Genomic DNA, 15,741 nt, shown 5'->3' with positions numbered 1-15,741 from the left:
TTTGTGTATTTTTGATTATTTTGCCAATGTTTCTAAATTTTCATTTCAGAATGAAAATAAATAGGCAGGAATAGTGAAATACAAAATGGGGATAGATATTCAAGGTCTGAATTTGTGACTGCTGATCCCTCATAAATATGCCAGATATCAAGCCGCTAAGGTTTCTGACTGAGTGAAACACGTGAATCAGTCCTCATCAAGCAAGTTCACAACCGGGAGGGTGAAATCCACACACAGCTGAATATGCAGAGCGCTATCCATCAGGGAAAGAAGGTGTCATAACATTCTCAGAGTCTGTGATGGGAGTTGTTCTTTAGGGAAGAGGTTAGAAACTCAGACAAGATTTAGCAAATAGTAGCAACAAGTATGTAGGGCTTTCAAATGATCTTGTAGTGAAAGTCTTAACCTGTAATCTGTGAGATCTATGAAGAAGTTGTCAGTGAGATCTCTGAAGCCTATTCAGATGTCATCTCACTAAACTGCAATGACCAACACAGAAGTCTTCCACTAAGCATTTGCTTTCCTCTACAGTGAAGGAAGAGAAATATCTATAGGCACAGATTCATGCATTTCATGTCTGATAATTGCAGAAAGGTAGCTTAAAGTAGACCCCTGAAATCAGGAAAGATGGTTCATGAGATTTATTCTGCCAGGAGGCAAATCCTTCCGCTAACTGATAGCTCCTGAATAATTCAGAGAAATAGATCAGTTTGCATTGCATTGTCTGGAAATGGAAGAAGTCCAGGTATCTCACCGGAAAGTCTGTTCTGGTACTCACTGTGCTCCAAACTTGAATACTTCTGCTAATATTAGGCATCGTCTTTTGGTGAGACTACTAGGCTTCACCCTGTTTTGTCTTTTGTTCCTCCATACAGCTCTAATTTGTAAGACTGCCATCGTGTTCTTTCCTCTCACACCATCAATTTATTTCTCCTTTCACTGTGTCCTTTCTCCTAGGTGCACCACAGCAGAAGACATGGTGTGGCAGAATCACACTAGGGTGAGTGATTTTTTCCTCTCAGGCCTCACCACCAACCATGCTGTAGAGCTGGCCCTCTTCATCTTCTTCATGATGATCTATATGCTGATTATTTTGGGCAACAGTCTCATCATCTTTACAATTACGCATGATCAGCGTCTGCACACTCCCATGTACTTCTTCCTCAGTAAGCTCTCTGTCATTGACATCTGCCACTCCTCAGTGGTGATTCCCAGGATGCTAGCTGACTTCCTGGCAGACAAGAAGAGCATCTCCTTCGAGGAGTGCATGGCACAGATGTTCTTCCTCCACCTCTTTGCCTTCACAGAGATTTTTCTCCTCATCATCATGGCCTATGATCGCTACCTAGCCATCTGCAATCCCATGCGTTATGGCACCATCATGAGCCGGAAGATGTGCCTCCAGCTGGCCACAGTCATGTGGATGGGAGGGCTGATACATCCTGTAGCCTTCACTGTCCTGACTCTCAACCTCCCATACTGTGGTCCCTGTGCCATCGACAACTTCTTTTGCGATGTCCCCTTGGTCATTAAGTTGGCCTGCACAAACACCCATGTCTTAGAAATGCGCATTATCTCCAACTCAGGCCTCATCTCTGTGGTCTGCTTCCTGGTGCTGGTGACTTCCTGTGTGGTCATCTTGCTCTCACTGAGGAACCATCTCTCGGAAGGGCAGCACAAAGCCTTATCCACCTGTGCGGCTCACTTGACAGTTGTGACAATGTTCCTAGGACACTGCATTTTCATCTATCTCAGGCCAGCCAAGAGTTTAGCGGCAGACAAAGTAGTGTCAATCTTCTTCACTGCCATCACCCCTCTGATGAATCCCATTATCTATACTTTAAGGAATGAAGATATGCAAAATGCTTTGAGAAAGCTATGCAGGTGGCAGATTGATTGCCAAGACAAGTGAAACAAGTGACACTGCTGGAGGTGACCGTGAGGATTCCAATCCCTGGGTATTGCCTGTGCCTATCCCCTTCACGCAGGGTACTCTCCGATCATAAATCTTTAGCTTTTGCCTTCTCTGCACCCAGAACATGGACTTGAAATCAAACAATGACATTAGGTTCAATGACATCTTATCTTAATCTTATCTTCTTCTTTTTATCAAGAACAGAAAATAATCATAGATGCATTTATGGCGTTGAACATACTTTGGAGGCCATACTAGCTTCTGCCCACTCCCAGCTTGTTCTCAACTGTATTTCTTGCAGCATATTAAAGCATTTTGTACCTGAGTGAGAGATTCACTCAGAATCTTGGTGCTTCTACTAAATCTATGTCATGGAATGAGTGGTGGAGGGGGTGAGTGACACAATGCACTTGACTCGTGTGAAAGAGATAGTAATCGGTTTTATTGATGTGGACAATGGTTTCATGAGATTCTGTGGCAAGGTCACTTACTCTTTACTGCATGGGGTACAAGATGATACACAGAATTACCAAGGAGACCCTCACAACTCAGGAGCCTGCTGATAAGACCCCATACCTTCAAAGAGCTCACACTCTACCTGTACTTGCTGGAGATCGGTCCCTGCCCTGCCATCATGTTATTCACGCTCTTCCTCTACCTCTGCCATACTATCATATGAATTACAACTCGAATAGTTAGTTCCTCTAAGTCCTGCTGTAAATATTTCACTGTTTTTTTGGCATCCCCATTATGGCCATTAGGGACAAAACTGGCCTTTGAGAGCCAGCATGACCCAAGGAAGAGAAGCAACGTAGGAAGTCACTATGAGGTCAGCTCACGTCCATGGGCCCAAAGCAGGTAGTGAAGTAGGCAAGCTCCAGACCCAGGACGGGAGGAAGGATTCACAGGTCTGTGGAGGCGATACTCTTTCTGGGAAGGAGTGTGCACTTCGTGCCTACCCCATCTTCCCCTCTTCTACCCTTTGGGTCCCTGACAGGGGGGCCTTGAGGTTGGAAGGGAAGTGAGCCTCTCCTTCATTCTCCATGGGGTAGCACTGGAGTCCAGTCCCCCAGCATCAGGGAAGATGGGGAAGGGCATAGCTCCAACCAGCTACCCCACCATTGCCAAGTAATAGGGAACAGAGATGATCTCCAGGATGCTAAGGCCTGTAAGATCAGTGGGCTCCTCCACAGCTCCCCAATGTAGACAGCCGGTAGGTTCTCCGCAGTGTCCTGGTGGGCACAGGCAGCACAGGGATCTGCTCTGCGGTAGGTCTGGGCTGGAGCCCTGGGCAGGAAAGGGTTCTGAGGGGCAGTGACAGGCCTCCACAGAGAGCAGGTCTGTTCCCCTCCAGGCCAGAGCAGGTGAAGGGCCTCAGCACATTGACTGCACTGCAGAGTGCTGTGCTGAGCGCATGAGCCCGGGCCCTCATCCAGACAGCCCACAGGACATTGTGTGCCAGAGGGGAGATACTGTGTGAAGTTGGGGCCCTGCTCCAGCATCTCAGGTGCAGTCCTCTAGGACAATATGGGTTGCTGGGAGTGGTTCGTGTCTGACATAGAAAATCCTGCAGTAGGGTGATGTAGAGCAGGTACATGGGACATGTACATGTACCTGCCGGGACATGGGGGACAGCCATGGAGTGGGACCCGCTGCCTCGTGCTGGGCCCAGGAGCCTGGGCAAACACCTGCAGACACTGTGTGTGAAGGGCATGTTCCCCTTCTGTTCCACACCAGCTCCGCCTTGATCATTGCTAGTGCCCAAACCTTAGAATCATAGAATCAGAGACCTGTTTTGGTTAGAAAACACCTTTTTAGATCACTGAGTTGAACTATAAACAGTTCAATACCACACCTGCTAAACCATGTCCTTAAGTACCTCATCCACACATGTCCTGAGCACTGCCAGGGACTGTGACTCCATGATGTTCCTGGGCAGCCTGTTCCAATGCTTGGCTAGTCTTACCCTGTAGACATTCCTCCTATGGTCTTAACTGAACCTCCTGTGGTGCTGCTTGAGGCCATTTCCTCTTGTCGTAGCTGTGGTAATTCTGGAGAAGAGATGGAACCCCCACCTCACTACAATCTCCTTCCCTGGGAGGAATCTCCGCCTTCGCTGGGTGTTTCAGCTGCTGCTCCCCTCATGCAGCCCCTGGTGACACACGCTGAGGTCACACTGGCTTGTGCTGCATCACAAGGAGGTGACCCCAGCGACCGGCAGGGCCCCGTCACTTCCCTGCCAGGCACGCGCGCTGCTGGTCACTGCTCGCCGTGCTCTGCTCCACTGATGCCCTTTGGAGCTTCTCGGTGACGAGGAGCGCACACAGGAGGCAGTGAGAGTGCTCGGGGAAGCTCTCCCTCACGGGCTGAGAACAAGCGGCTCGTTGGAGAGAGAGGAGTCCTTGGCGAGGTCACGGGAAGAGAATCCTTCTTCCCTGCTTGACCAGCGAACCAAGGACAGGTGGGAAGCCAAGATGGAGGGCTTCTGGACTCAGATCATCAGTCCGGCGTACTCCGTTTTGTTCCCTGTGCTCCTGCAGCTCGCTGCTGAGGGTAAGGGCTTTGGGCGCTGCTTCAGCAGGTGCTGCAGACCATGTTAGTTGTCAAAGCAGCTGTGGCTCCTGGGCTGTAGCCTGCAGAGGGCTGCGGGCTCTTGTAAGAGCCTGGCCCAAGGACCCTATCCCGCTTGGGAGACAGAGTGTTGTGCGGGACTCATGGTTCTTGGTCGTGCTGCTGCCCTGAGCCCCAAGCTCCTTTGGGCAGAGCTCCCTCTGCTCAGGGAGTTGCAGTGTGGGGTCAGATCTGCCTGGGAAGGGGGAGGCCCTCTGGGGACTGGCTCTGGGTGGGAAGGGGTCCTTCCTCCAGGGGCTGAAGGTGTCCCGGCATTCCCACGGGTCTCTCAAGAGCCTGCCACCAATGCCGCCTCTCTTCTTGTTTGGTGCAAGCTCTGTTTCTTCCTCCTGTATCCTCGTGGGCCTCCAGTGGGCAGAACATAGCTTGAGCTTGGAGATGGCATCCTTGGCATCCTTGGCCAGGAGGCAGGTGGCCGCTGCCCTTCTGCCAAACCCTTCCCTTGTCCCGCTTTCTTCTCTGCACCTCCACGGGGATCAGCGGGAGGCGGGCAGCCTGCAACGGTGCCATAGGCCAGCTGGCAGCTGGCGTAGTGGCTTTTTGGTTGATTTGAATGTGCGTGCCTCTGTCACACTGGGAGGAGAAGCTTTCGCAGAGCTTGGAGCTGCCTGACACTTCTTTCCCTTGCTTCACAGAGATTGTCATGGTTTGGGATGCTGTTTCCCGATACATCCTGCAGCAGCTTGTGATAGGCAAGGTGGGCTGGCGTCCTGCTCCCCTCGCCCTGCAGCCTTGCAGTTTCCCAGGCCGTCTTGGGCCCTGGGAATGATCCTTCCCCCATCGCAATGGCAGCGCACTGCCACCGGCCAGCGTGCGACAGAGCAGCTCCTTAGCTAACTTGGGGAGAAAGCATGTGCAGAACTCGTGGGAGAAACCAGTCGGCACCTCGTCGGCCTTCTCTTTTGCCTGTGGCCAGAACGGAGAGATCAAGCAGAGAAACAGAGGCAGTTTCCTCCCTTGGTTCTCTGGGAGAGCCCCGGCATCTTCTTGTGCTCTGAGATGCTAGGAAATACTGGAAGGACAGGGAGGGCCATATGTGCAGAGGAGGGTGAAGACAACATCGCAGCAAGGAGCTCTCCTCCAAAGCTTTCCACAGTGCTCCTTCGTGCAGCTGCAGCAGCAGCAGCAGCAGGGAGAGCACAGAGCAGCCTGCCCGTGCTTGCAGAGTCCTCCCCTTTTCCACCAGCACACTGCTTACTCGTCATGTTTTTGTCTTTTCCGTGTGCAGGGTGTCCTGCTGGAGGGTCTTGGCACCTTCTGTACAGTTGAAGAGCCATTGTACCTGGGTGCAGAAGAGGTGCTCTGGGTTCGAAGACCCATTTTCAAGTTGGGCATGCAGATGGTCTGGCCGCGTGGGCTCACGTGCCCTGAAGTGACTCTCCCTGGTGAGACAGCAGGGTCCAACCTCCGCTTTCCCTTGCCACTGTACCCGGGCTGGGAGTGTGCTCCCTGCGCTTTGCAGGGGCTGCCACAAGCAGGCAATGCCCTCCACAGCTGGGGGAACACACAGAGCTCCCCCTGCGCAACCCCTCACACAGAGAGCTCTTTCTTGGGAAGGACCTTCTCTGGAGTCTTCTGCTGCAAGTGTTGCAGCAAGTCGGGCTCTCTTGCCCTGACCTGCCCCCACTTTCATCTCTCTGCCACTCCCATGTCTTTCTCACCTAGTCCTGGAAATTGCGCCTGCTGCAGCACTGACACTGTTTGACTTCCTTGCAGACGACATCCAAATTGAGCCACTGAACTACCAGCTCTTGTCCCTGGTGACGTCCTTGCCACGGCGTGTGGTGGAAGCCTGTGTGGAAGAGACCATCCACTTATTCTCTTTCCACATGGAGAACAAGCAGAATGTGATCTTTGCCTTCCGGGACTTGGGTGTGCTGAGCCGCCAGGGAGACACGCTCTGCATGATGTTTTACGCCAGCTGCATCCAACGGCTGGGGAGAAGGGCAAGCCTCTTTGCGGCCCTTCGCAGTGTAAGTTGCTCAGCTTCCCAGGCCTACTTCCATTGCTTTGGGAAGCCTCCGTGGCCATCCTCCATGTGGTGGGCTACACAAACACCTTCCGCAGTGTGTGTCCCCCCGCCAAATTCCCCACTCCCAAGGAAAACACTCCCTGTCTTCCTGGATGCCTGTCTCTACTAAATGCTTGGCATGGCTATTGAGCACTTGCAAGTCTTTGCTGTGGAGCATCTCCGCTCCACAACTAGGGGCTAATGTGCATGGCAGAGGACTCAGAAGAGGAATTTGCAGTGGCAGGCTCCTCCTGTAGCAGGACGAGGGGCTGCTGCCTTTGTCAGCAGGCAGGGAGCTGCCCTGGAAACCTCCCAACGGGCCTGGGTTGTCTTGCAGGTCCCTTGGGCAGCGGATCCTGCTGAGCCAAGCGGAAACATCGTTACTCCTGGCACCAGGTCTGGCCGAGTCCACGTGTTCCCCAGGTGAGTGCGTTTCCTCTGCAGCCCTTAGCTTTGCTGACAGGGCCGCCCCCTAAATGCTGTTCGCACTCTGCACTGCCCATGCTCACTGCTCTCAAGAACTTAAGCCACGTCCTCTGCCTTTGGACAAACACTGGCAAAAACCCTCCAAGAAGCAGATGGCAGGCAAGGTGTCCTCCGACAACAGGGAGGAGCATTAGTGCCAGCAAGAGGCCAGCGGCAGACAGCCCCCTTTCTTCAATCGTGCCTTGTCTTCTGCTTTCCAGGTTTCAGCTTCTGGAGGAAGGCAGCCCAGAAGCCAAGGCTGCTCCTGCTGCCCCTCCACGCACGCAGAAGAAGCCTGAGGTGCCCCAGTGTCCCAGGGCCAACAGAGGTAAGGCCAAAGCTGCCGGCCTGCAGGGCACATTGGCTCCCTGTCCCCCCACGCTGCCTCACAGCAGCCACCTGGAAAGGTGCTGCTCAGCAGGCTCTGCTCAAGAGCTTCCTCCCTTCCTCCTTGCAGAGTGGCAGCCTAGAAAGCTCCTGCGGCAGCGCAAGGAGCTGTGTCTGCCCATGCTGCCAAGCTGGGGGGCAGGCAGGAGGCGGCAAGGCCCCGAGAAGCAGCCTGCTGCCAGGTGAGAGCCTTGGCGGAGGCGGAAGGGACGAGGGCTGCGCTTGTTTGGACCTCTGCACCAGAGCAGGCCCCTTTGCACATGCTGGGCCTAGGGCCTCCAAAATGCCCCCGACACACACCCCACTTAAGGCTGTTCTCCTGCTGGAAGGCAAGCGTGTAGCACTTTGCATGGGAGCCTCCCATGGCCATAGCTTTCCTCCAGCGTCAGGATATCTTGGGGAGCCAAATGGAAATGCCTAGTGCAGGAGTGTTTGTCCAGGAAGGAGTCCCTCGAGATTGCAGGGAATCCCATCCTTTTCCTTGTGGGAACAAATGCTCCCTGTCCTAAACCTCTTGCCTCTCATGGTTCCTTCTCAGCAACTTGATCAAACAAGTGGGGCACATGAAGGAGCCTTTGGGGCAGAAGGAGGGGAAAGTGGAGCACCGCCCACATCCTCCATCTGCTCCTCGGACTTCTGCTGCCCGTGCTGCTCCCAGGGCTGCCGCACAGGTGTGTGATGGGATGTCGCGGAAAGGGCCCTGAGCGCAGGCTCCCTACAACGCCCAGTGGGCTCTTTGGCATGTGTCCAGCAATGATGCAAATTATATCCACACTTGCAAGCATCTGCCTACTGATATAACATCTATAACGTCTTCTGGGGCTTTGTTAATCGCAGAAATGGGTGGGTTTGCCCTCGAAGGCATTGGAAAGATGCCAGTGCATCTTTCGGCCCTGATCAGTTACGGCAGCAGAGAGCCATATTCCCACTGTGCTGACACAGGACTAGGAGCCAGGGAGGCTCAAGAGCAGAAGTGTAAGGGAGGGGGAAGAGCAACAGCCAACAATTCCCCAATGTCCCAGTGTGGACCCTGCTTGAAAAGAGATCCTATGGGATGCCTTTGACAGCCCTCAGAACAGGGCGTATCATCCAGGAAGCCAGCTCTTGTAGCCCCTTGCATCAGCTGCTTGTATAGCCTGAGCACGGCTCTGGAACGCTTAGGCGCCTCCTCTATGAGTGGGCTAGTGCTCTCTCCCCCGTTCTCTCCTCCCCACTGAAACCTTTTCTTCTTCTTGCTCTTGCAATACAGATCCGAGTGCTGAAGCCTGCACGCCACCCTGAGCAGCACTGTTCCCCACACAGAGGGGTGCCCCCTGACAAGTGAGTGTGCCCTGGCATGCCAGCTGCCAGGCAGGGCCTGGCACCATGGTGGCTCCTGACCCTGTGCAGGTGCTGGCACTCAGCTGCTGAGCACGGCAGACGACAGGCCCTCCTTTGAGCTGGTGGGGATGTGCAGGGGCTGAGGAGAGAAGAAGCCCCAAGGGGCCCCCAGGGAGCAGCAGCAGGACTTTGTTGATCCTTTGCAGGTATCTCTCGCCACGAGCAAAGCAGACCTTGCAGCTCGTGGAATCCTACAAAGTCCTCCGGGATCGCTGGAGGGAGAAGGTGGTCCAAAACCGCCAGAGGCTGCAGCTGCAGGAGGAGGCTCGCCGGTAAGTAGCTCCCAAGGCAGGCAGGGTCCCTGCTCCTGCCAAGCCCTTTGTGCCAAGGCCCGGGGGAAAGAGGGTCTTTCGCTGCCCCCTACGCCAGGGCACACAAGTGCCCTTGGAGCTTGGCCTCGCCTGTGCCTGGCCCAGCCATCCCTTGCACGGAAACGGGGTGGGGGCTGGGATGTGCCACTGGATTTTCAGGAGGCACCTGCATGTCATGACACACTCAGCAACTTTCTCCTGTTCCCCTCAGTGCTTCAGTGATGAGCAGCCTCCAGAAGAAAGAGCAGCGGGGCCACAAGCTGGACGCGTCCGGGAGAAATGTCTTTTTCCCCCCCAAATAAACTCCCTTTCTGAGTTCATGTGAGCCTTTCTTTGGTGTGGTGTGAAGCTTGCAAGCAGCACCAGGGCAGCTTTGGAAGGGCAGGCAGGGGGCACAGGGTAGCAGGGGGAGCGTGGAGCCCCCATCCCGGGACACTCTCGCTCTGAGCCATGCCTGTCTTGACCAGAGAAAAGGAAGAAGAAAGGCCATTGGAAAGGCCCTCCAGGGCAGCCGTTTCTGAGATGACGCTGGGCGCTGCAACACTGCTTTTTGCACCCTGGGACAAGCCTTGAGCAAGAGCAGGCGGGCTCCCACGGGGAGAGGATGTGCTTGCGAGGCACAAGCTATCCCCCATCAGTAGCCAAAAGCAAAGTCGGCACGCCTGTGGGGCAGTCCTGCGCAGCCTGGCAGCTCCTCCCTGCGGGCAGCTTCCTTGGCTCTAAGAAAGACCCTTCCCAGCTCCGGGAGACTGTAGCATGGGGAAAACCTTGCCTAAATCCTGCTCTGAGACATGCCAATTCATACGCAGTGGGAAACAAAGCGTCTTATGTTCTGGATGGCAAAATGGAAGAAGATGATATGTGAGTTACACAAACGGGGTTCAGCAGGTGGGAAGGCCTAAACTCCCTCCCCCAATGAGGGATGCTGCTGCCATTCTTCCTCCTGCTCTTGACCTTCGAGTCCCTTTCAGGCTCGAGAGCATCTTGGATAAAGGAGCCAGATACTCGAGAAGCACCATATGCTCAAGGCTCTTCTTGGGGTGGAATTGTCCAGGTGACTTCCTTAGCCAGAAGGGTACAGGGAATGGATTTGGAAACTTAACTCTTATTCTCAGGACTCACCATCATGCCCTGCTCCCCTGGCAATGGGACGTCATATCCAGACGAGCCCAATAAGATCTTTCTCCCTTCCTGTTGGCAGATGATTGTGCAGCAGAATGCACGTGCCCTAAGACATGCATGCCCACCATTCAGAGCAGTTGCGCAGCCAGTTGCAAGCAAGGGAAGGAGACTGGCGCCCCACAGAGAGCGGGGTTCTGTTACCTCAGTGTGTGGCCACACAAATCCTGCAGTGCTCGGGCACAGGCATTTTGGGCTCTCTCTCTGCACCATGCAGAGCCCACGAGCTCTCCCTCTCTCACAGAGGGTGGAGATGCTGCTGGCTGGAACCAGGTGCTCTGTCTGCCCTGCTGCCTAAGGGCCATTCCCAGCACCACAGGCCATTTCCTAGCAGCAACCAGAGTGTCTGGGGGCCTTGCAGCTCCTGGCCTCAGCCACTTGAGATGAGCCCAGGACACGCAAGATGGCAGCTGGGACCCTTCCATGGACACAGAGTGGCACGGAGTGGCAGAAGCAGTCATCACTTTTCTAGGAAAAGACTGACCAGGACCTCCTATCTCTCCTCCTGTACTGAGACCAAGGACCCATGCAGAAAGAGCCCCTCACACCTAAAAATGTAATGGGACATTTGCAACAGGGACCGACCCCAGCGCAGGGAGGACCTTCCCACCTCCCTCTGCCTTTCTTCCCTTCAAACACGCTGAGCACCTGCATACACAATAGCCATGAAGCTCCGGGCGCTGCCTATGGGAGCCAGCCCTGCAAAACCACCTGCAGAGCTGCGTGGGCCAGTCTCGAGCAGCATTTCCCAGGGCCTCCAAGGAGCAGGGCCAGCACCCTCAAAACACCAGCAACACTGGAATGGGAACCACCCGCTTCAATTGATCTCGAAGGGAAGAGCTCTGGAGCGGACGCTCGTCCCGGAGCTCCTTGTCTAGAGGCGAACAACAGACTGAGAGGCAGCCCCAGTGCTGATCCCCGTGCGGGCAGTGCTGAGCTCTGGCCAGAGGCGGCTCTTACTCAGCGGGGGCGGAGCCAGCAGGACAGGCGGGAGTTCAAAAGCTGCCCCCAGGGAGCGGGAGCGACCAGGAGCACGGCGAACAGAGCGGGCAGACAGGGCAGGGCGTGACGTGGCGCAGCAGTTGGTGCAGGCAGGAGGTGCAGGGAGTCTCCTCCCAGGTCTGGAAAAAAATCCTCTCCCCAGGCTCTTCCAGCAGCGCGAGATCAGGTAAAGCCATGGTCTCCACTTGGCAGAGAGCTTCCATCAGGAAGACTGTGGCGACACAGACTGAACCACCACAGAAACATGCAGCGGTCCAGGTTTCTGGCTGTGGGGAATGTCTGAGCCTCTCCACGTTACCGGGGAGTGGTGAAAACACCGCCTGTCTTAGGTGTGAGCAGGTGGACGAGCTGCTCAGCCTGATGGTGGAGCTAAAGGAGGAGGTAGAACGCCTGAGGGCCATCAGGGAAAGTGAAAAAGAAACAGACTGGTGGAGCTGCATTCTGCATTCTTCCCAGGTAAGCCACCCTGAGAATCCCCCAATTCAGTCAGAAAATCCAGTGCCCTCTTGCCCTACGGCAGAGGGGGCAGAATTAACAGCATTCAGGGACAATCAACAATGGAAACGGGTCCCCACTCGAGGTGGCAGAAGATCCCTTCCACGGCCCACCTCACCTCCACCTGTGACCACATTCAACAGGTACAAGGCCCCGGAACTTGCGGATCAGATAGAGGAGGCCTTGAACCAAGGCCCGTCTAGGGGGCTGTCTACAGAGAGGCAGTCTGGTCCATGCTGCAAGTCTGCTCCCTCTAAAGAGAAAAGGAGCATCCGGAAGAAGCAGCGGATGATCGTCGTGGGTGACTCCACGCTACAGGGCACAGAGGCACAGATATGTAGATCGGACCCCTCATCCAGAGAGGTCTGCTGCTTGCCAGGAGCCTGAATAAAGGATGTCTCAGAAAGGCTCCCAAGGCTTGTTCAGGAGTCTGATTATTATCCTCTGGATTTGTTTCATGTGGGCACTAATGATGCCATGGGGAAACTGAGGGATATCAAGCAAGATTTCAGAGCCCTAGGGATGGCCATCAAAGGTACGGGAGCCCAGGTAGTGTTCTCCTCTATTCTGTCAACGAGGGGAATGGATTCAAGGAGGAGAAGGCGGATATGGCAGATTAACAGCTGGCTGCGCCGCTGGGCTTGGCAACAGGGTTTTGTCTTCTATGACCATGGGGCTCTGTTTCATGACCACCAGCTAGTGGGGAATGATGGGACCCATCTCAGCAAGAGGGGCACACGTCTCTTTGACAAAAGGCTGGCCAACCTGGTTAGGAGGGCTTTAAACTAGACAAGAAGGGGGAAGGTGAGTGTCACACAGACACAGCAAGCAGTATCGTGCAGCCTAGGTCAGATGGCGTCCAGTGGGAGTATGCTAGTGGGGAAGTGAGGATAGGAAATGATCATGGAGCGTCCTCTTTCACCCCTCCTGGGAAACCTGTGGCCTCTGTTGCTTCCCTGAAATGCCTGTACACCAATGCGCGAAGCATGGGGAATAAGCAGGATGAACTGGAGATCTGTGTGCGGTCCCAGCATCATGATCTTATTGGTATCACAGAGACGTGGTGGGATAGCTCGCACGACTGGAGCGCTGCCATGGAAGGCTATGTGCTCTTTAGGAAGGACAGGCTGGGAAGGCGAGGTGGGGGAGTTGCTCTTTATGTGAGAGAGCAACTGGAATGCATGGAGCTCAACCTGGGAGTGGAGGATGAGCGAGTTGAGAGTTTGTGGGCAAGGATTAGAGGGCAGGCTAATGTGGGAGACACTGTGGTGGGTGTCTGCTACAGACCACCTGACCAAGACGAGGAGTTTGATGAGGCCTTCTATAGGCAGCTGGATATTGTCTCACCGTCACAGGCCCTGGTTCTCATGGGGGACTTCAACTACCCCGACATCTACTGGAAGGACAACAAAGCCAGGCACAAGCAGTCCTGGAGGTTCCTGCAGAGCGTCGACGATAACTTTTTGACGCAGATTGTGGAGGAGCTGACGAGGAGAGGTAGGCTACTGGACCTCGTGCTATCAAATAGGGAGGGACTTGTGGGAGATGTGAAAGTGGGGGGTAATCTCGGCTGCAGTGACCGTGAGTTGGTCGAGTTCAGGATCCAACGTGGAGGAGCCAAGGCTCTAAGTAGCCTTGCAACGATGGACTTCAGGAGGGCCAACTTTAGCCTCTTCAGGGACCTCCTCAGACCTCCACTCTATCCATGGAAGGGCTCCAGCTGCCATCTTGCGTGTCCTGGGCTCATCTCAAGTGGCTGAGGCCAGGAGCTGCAAGGCCCCCAGACACTACTGTTGCTGCTAGGAAATGGCCTGTGGTGCTGGGAATGGCCCTTAGGCAGCAGGGCAGACAGAGCACCTGGCCCCAGCCAGCAGCATCACCTCCCTCTGTGAGAGAGGGAGAGTTCGTGGGCTCTTCATGGTGTAGAGAGAGGGCCCAAAATGCCTGTACCCAAGCACTGCAAGATTTGTGCGGCCACACACTGAGGCAACAGAGCCCCGCTCTCTGCGGGGCACCTGTCTCCTTCCCTTGCTTGCAACTGGCTGCACAGCTGCTCTGAATGGAGGGCATGCATGTCTTAGGGCTCGTGCACTCTGCTGCACAATCATCTGCCAACAGGAAGGGAGAAAGAGCTTCTTGGTGGGCTCATCTGCATATCAAGACCTTCCATGGGAAGGCAAGCAAAATAGTCTTCACACAGACAACAGGAGCTTGCTCTGTTTTCTGTACTGCTCCATTTTGCTCTAGTCCATTTGTGTTTGTGGTGGTGCTTGTACTTGGGATGTGAGATGTGGTCCCAAATGATTAATACCTGTTTGAATCTGAGCTGTCTGGAAGGACCGCCTTCCATTCCAAACCTGTAAAAGATGCCCTGCTTCTCCCCGGGTTCATTAAATGCACAGTTGTGACACCAGTAAATGAGGGAAGTGCATTCAGGGATGAACGAGCTTCCCACTCTCACCACCTGCTCTGCAGCGAAACCACAAGCAAGGGAATGGGGTAGGCGAAAGGAGTCTGGAAAGAAGGTGCTCTTGACTCTAGTCTGATGCTGTGAAGAGACATGAGTGGCATAGAAGAAGGGGGAGGCCTGAGTGGTGCAATGTGTGCTGCAGCCCTCCTGCAGGGGAAATACCGCTCCTCTGATCATTTTGTCACTTCTGTGATGAGGCAGGAGATATGATTGAGGAGAACCTCAAAGGCCTCTCATTTCTGGTTCCAAGTGCCCCCACTTCTTGGTTTAAAGTACTCCTGGGAGGACATCAGCTGTGGGGCTTGAATGGGACTGTCAGTGTGTCAAACTGCATGGTTGAGTTCTAGAAGGACCCTTTTAAGAAGCACCTTTCTTAGACAAAGTCCTTCTTTGTGAAGAGAAGAGAAAAATTCCCGGAGCAGACAAAGGGTGCTTGCTCATTCTTCATGAACTTTCCGTTTTGCTTTGCATTCTTTCTGTTTGTGGTGGAACTTGAAGGTGGGATGGGCAAAGTGTTCCCCAGTGACACATGCTTAGTCAGGTTTGACCTGTGGAAAGGATCACCCTTCAAATGAAACCCAGAAAAGGTACTCTGCTTTGTGCAGGGGTCATTTAAGATCCAAATTTCAGCTCATTATTTATGGAGGTTTGTGAATGGATGTACCAATGGAGGCCACAAACTGAAGCACCAGAAGTTCCGCATGAACTCAAGGAAAAATTTCTTTACAGTGAGGGTGACAGAGCACCGGAACAGGCTGCCCAGAGAGGTTGTGGAGTCTCCTTCTCTGGAGATCTTCAAAACCCGCTTGGACGCAGTCCTGTGCCACGTGCTTTAGGTGACCCTGCGTGTGCAGGGGGATTGGACTAGATGACCTCTAGAGGTCCCTTCCAACATTAAGCATTCTGTGGTTCTATGATTCTATGATTCAAACTCTCCCTATGTTCTATCCTGCAACGCCACAACCATGAAGATGCTGGGTGGAATGATCAGGGAAGGAGGAGATGCTGTTGAGCTTGACTCTAGGTGGACATTCTGAGGAGGTCGGCAAGGTACCCTGCTTCATACAGGTTTCATTACATAGCCATATGCCATCTCATCTAACTAGCGGCATGCATGCATGGATGAAAGGCCTTGTCACTGTCCCTCCCTACTATCCAGGAAAACCACATCCATGGTTACGGGCTTTGGATGAATGAGTGTGGAATGAAGACGCTGTTGAACTTGACTCTATTCTGGTGTGAAGAGTCATGAGAGTTGTAGAATAAGTGGGAGGCCCTGTGTGAATATAAGGTGTGACCCAAAGTGTGTGTAAAACGTCTGTTGGGGCTGGGCATGCTCCACTGATCACGTGGCTGCCAGTCAAGTGGGAAAGTAGGGTCCCTGGGTTGGTGGCCCAGTTTGGTTGGTGGCTGGCAGCTGACTTAGAGCTGGTGTGTCCCTGGGGAATCTGACTGTTTAATTAAAACAAATCATCATGAAGGCCCATGATGGATG

At 54.0% G+C, this 15,741-nt stretch overlaps 1 protein-coding gene across 1 annotated transcript; it reads left to right on the top strand.

Annotated features, from left to right (window-relative positions):
• The first annotated feature begins 976 nt into the window (after window positions 1-976).
• On the top strand, window positions 977-1,912 carry LOC148594374 (olfactory receptor 4E1-like). Its single transcript, XM_088526639.1, has one exon. The coding sequence runs from the start codon at window positions 977-979 to the stop codon at window positions 1,910-1,912; it is 936 nt and encodes a 311-aa protein (XP_088382765.1).
• The last annotated feature ends 13,829 nt before the right edge of the window (window positions 1,913-15,741 follow it).

Source organism: Tinamus guttatus, unplaced genomic scaffold, assembly GCF_059628265.1.
Source record: "Tinamus guttatus ecotype Peru unplaced genomic scaffold, ASM5962826v1 Tinamus_guttatus_pri_ptg000248l, whole genome shotgun sequence".
NCBI classification, from domain to species: Eukaryota; Metazoa; Chordata; class Aves; order Tinamiformes; family Tinamidae; genus Tinamus; species Tinamus guttatus.
The sequence above is the reverse complement of the archived record's forward strand: the minus strand, read 5'-3'. Positions and strand labels throughout refer to the sequence as shown.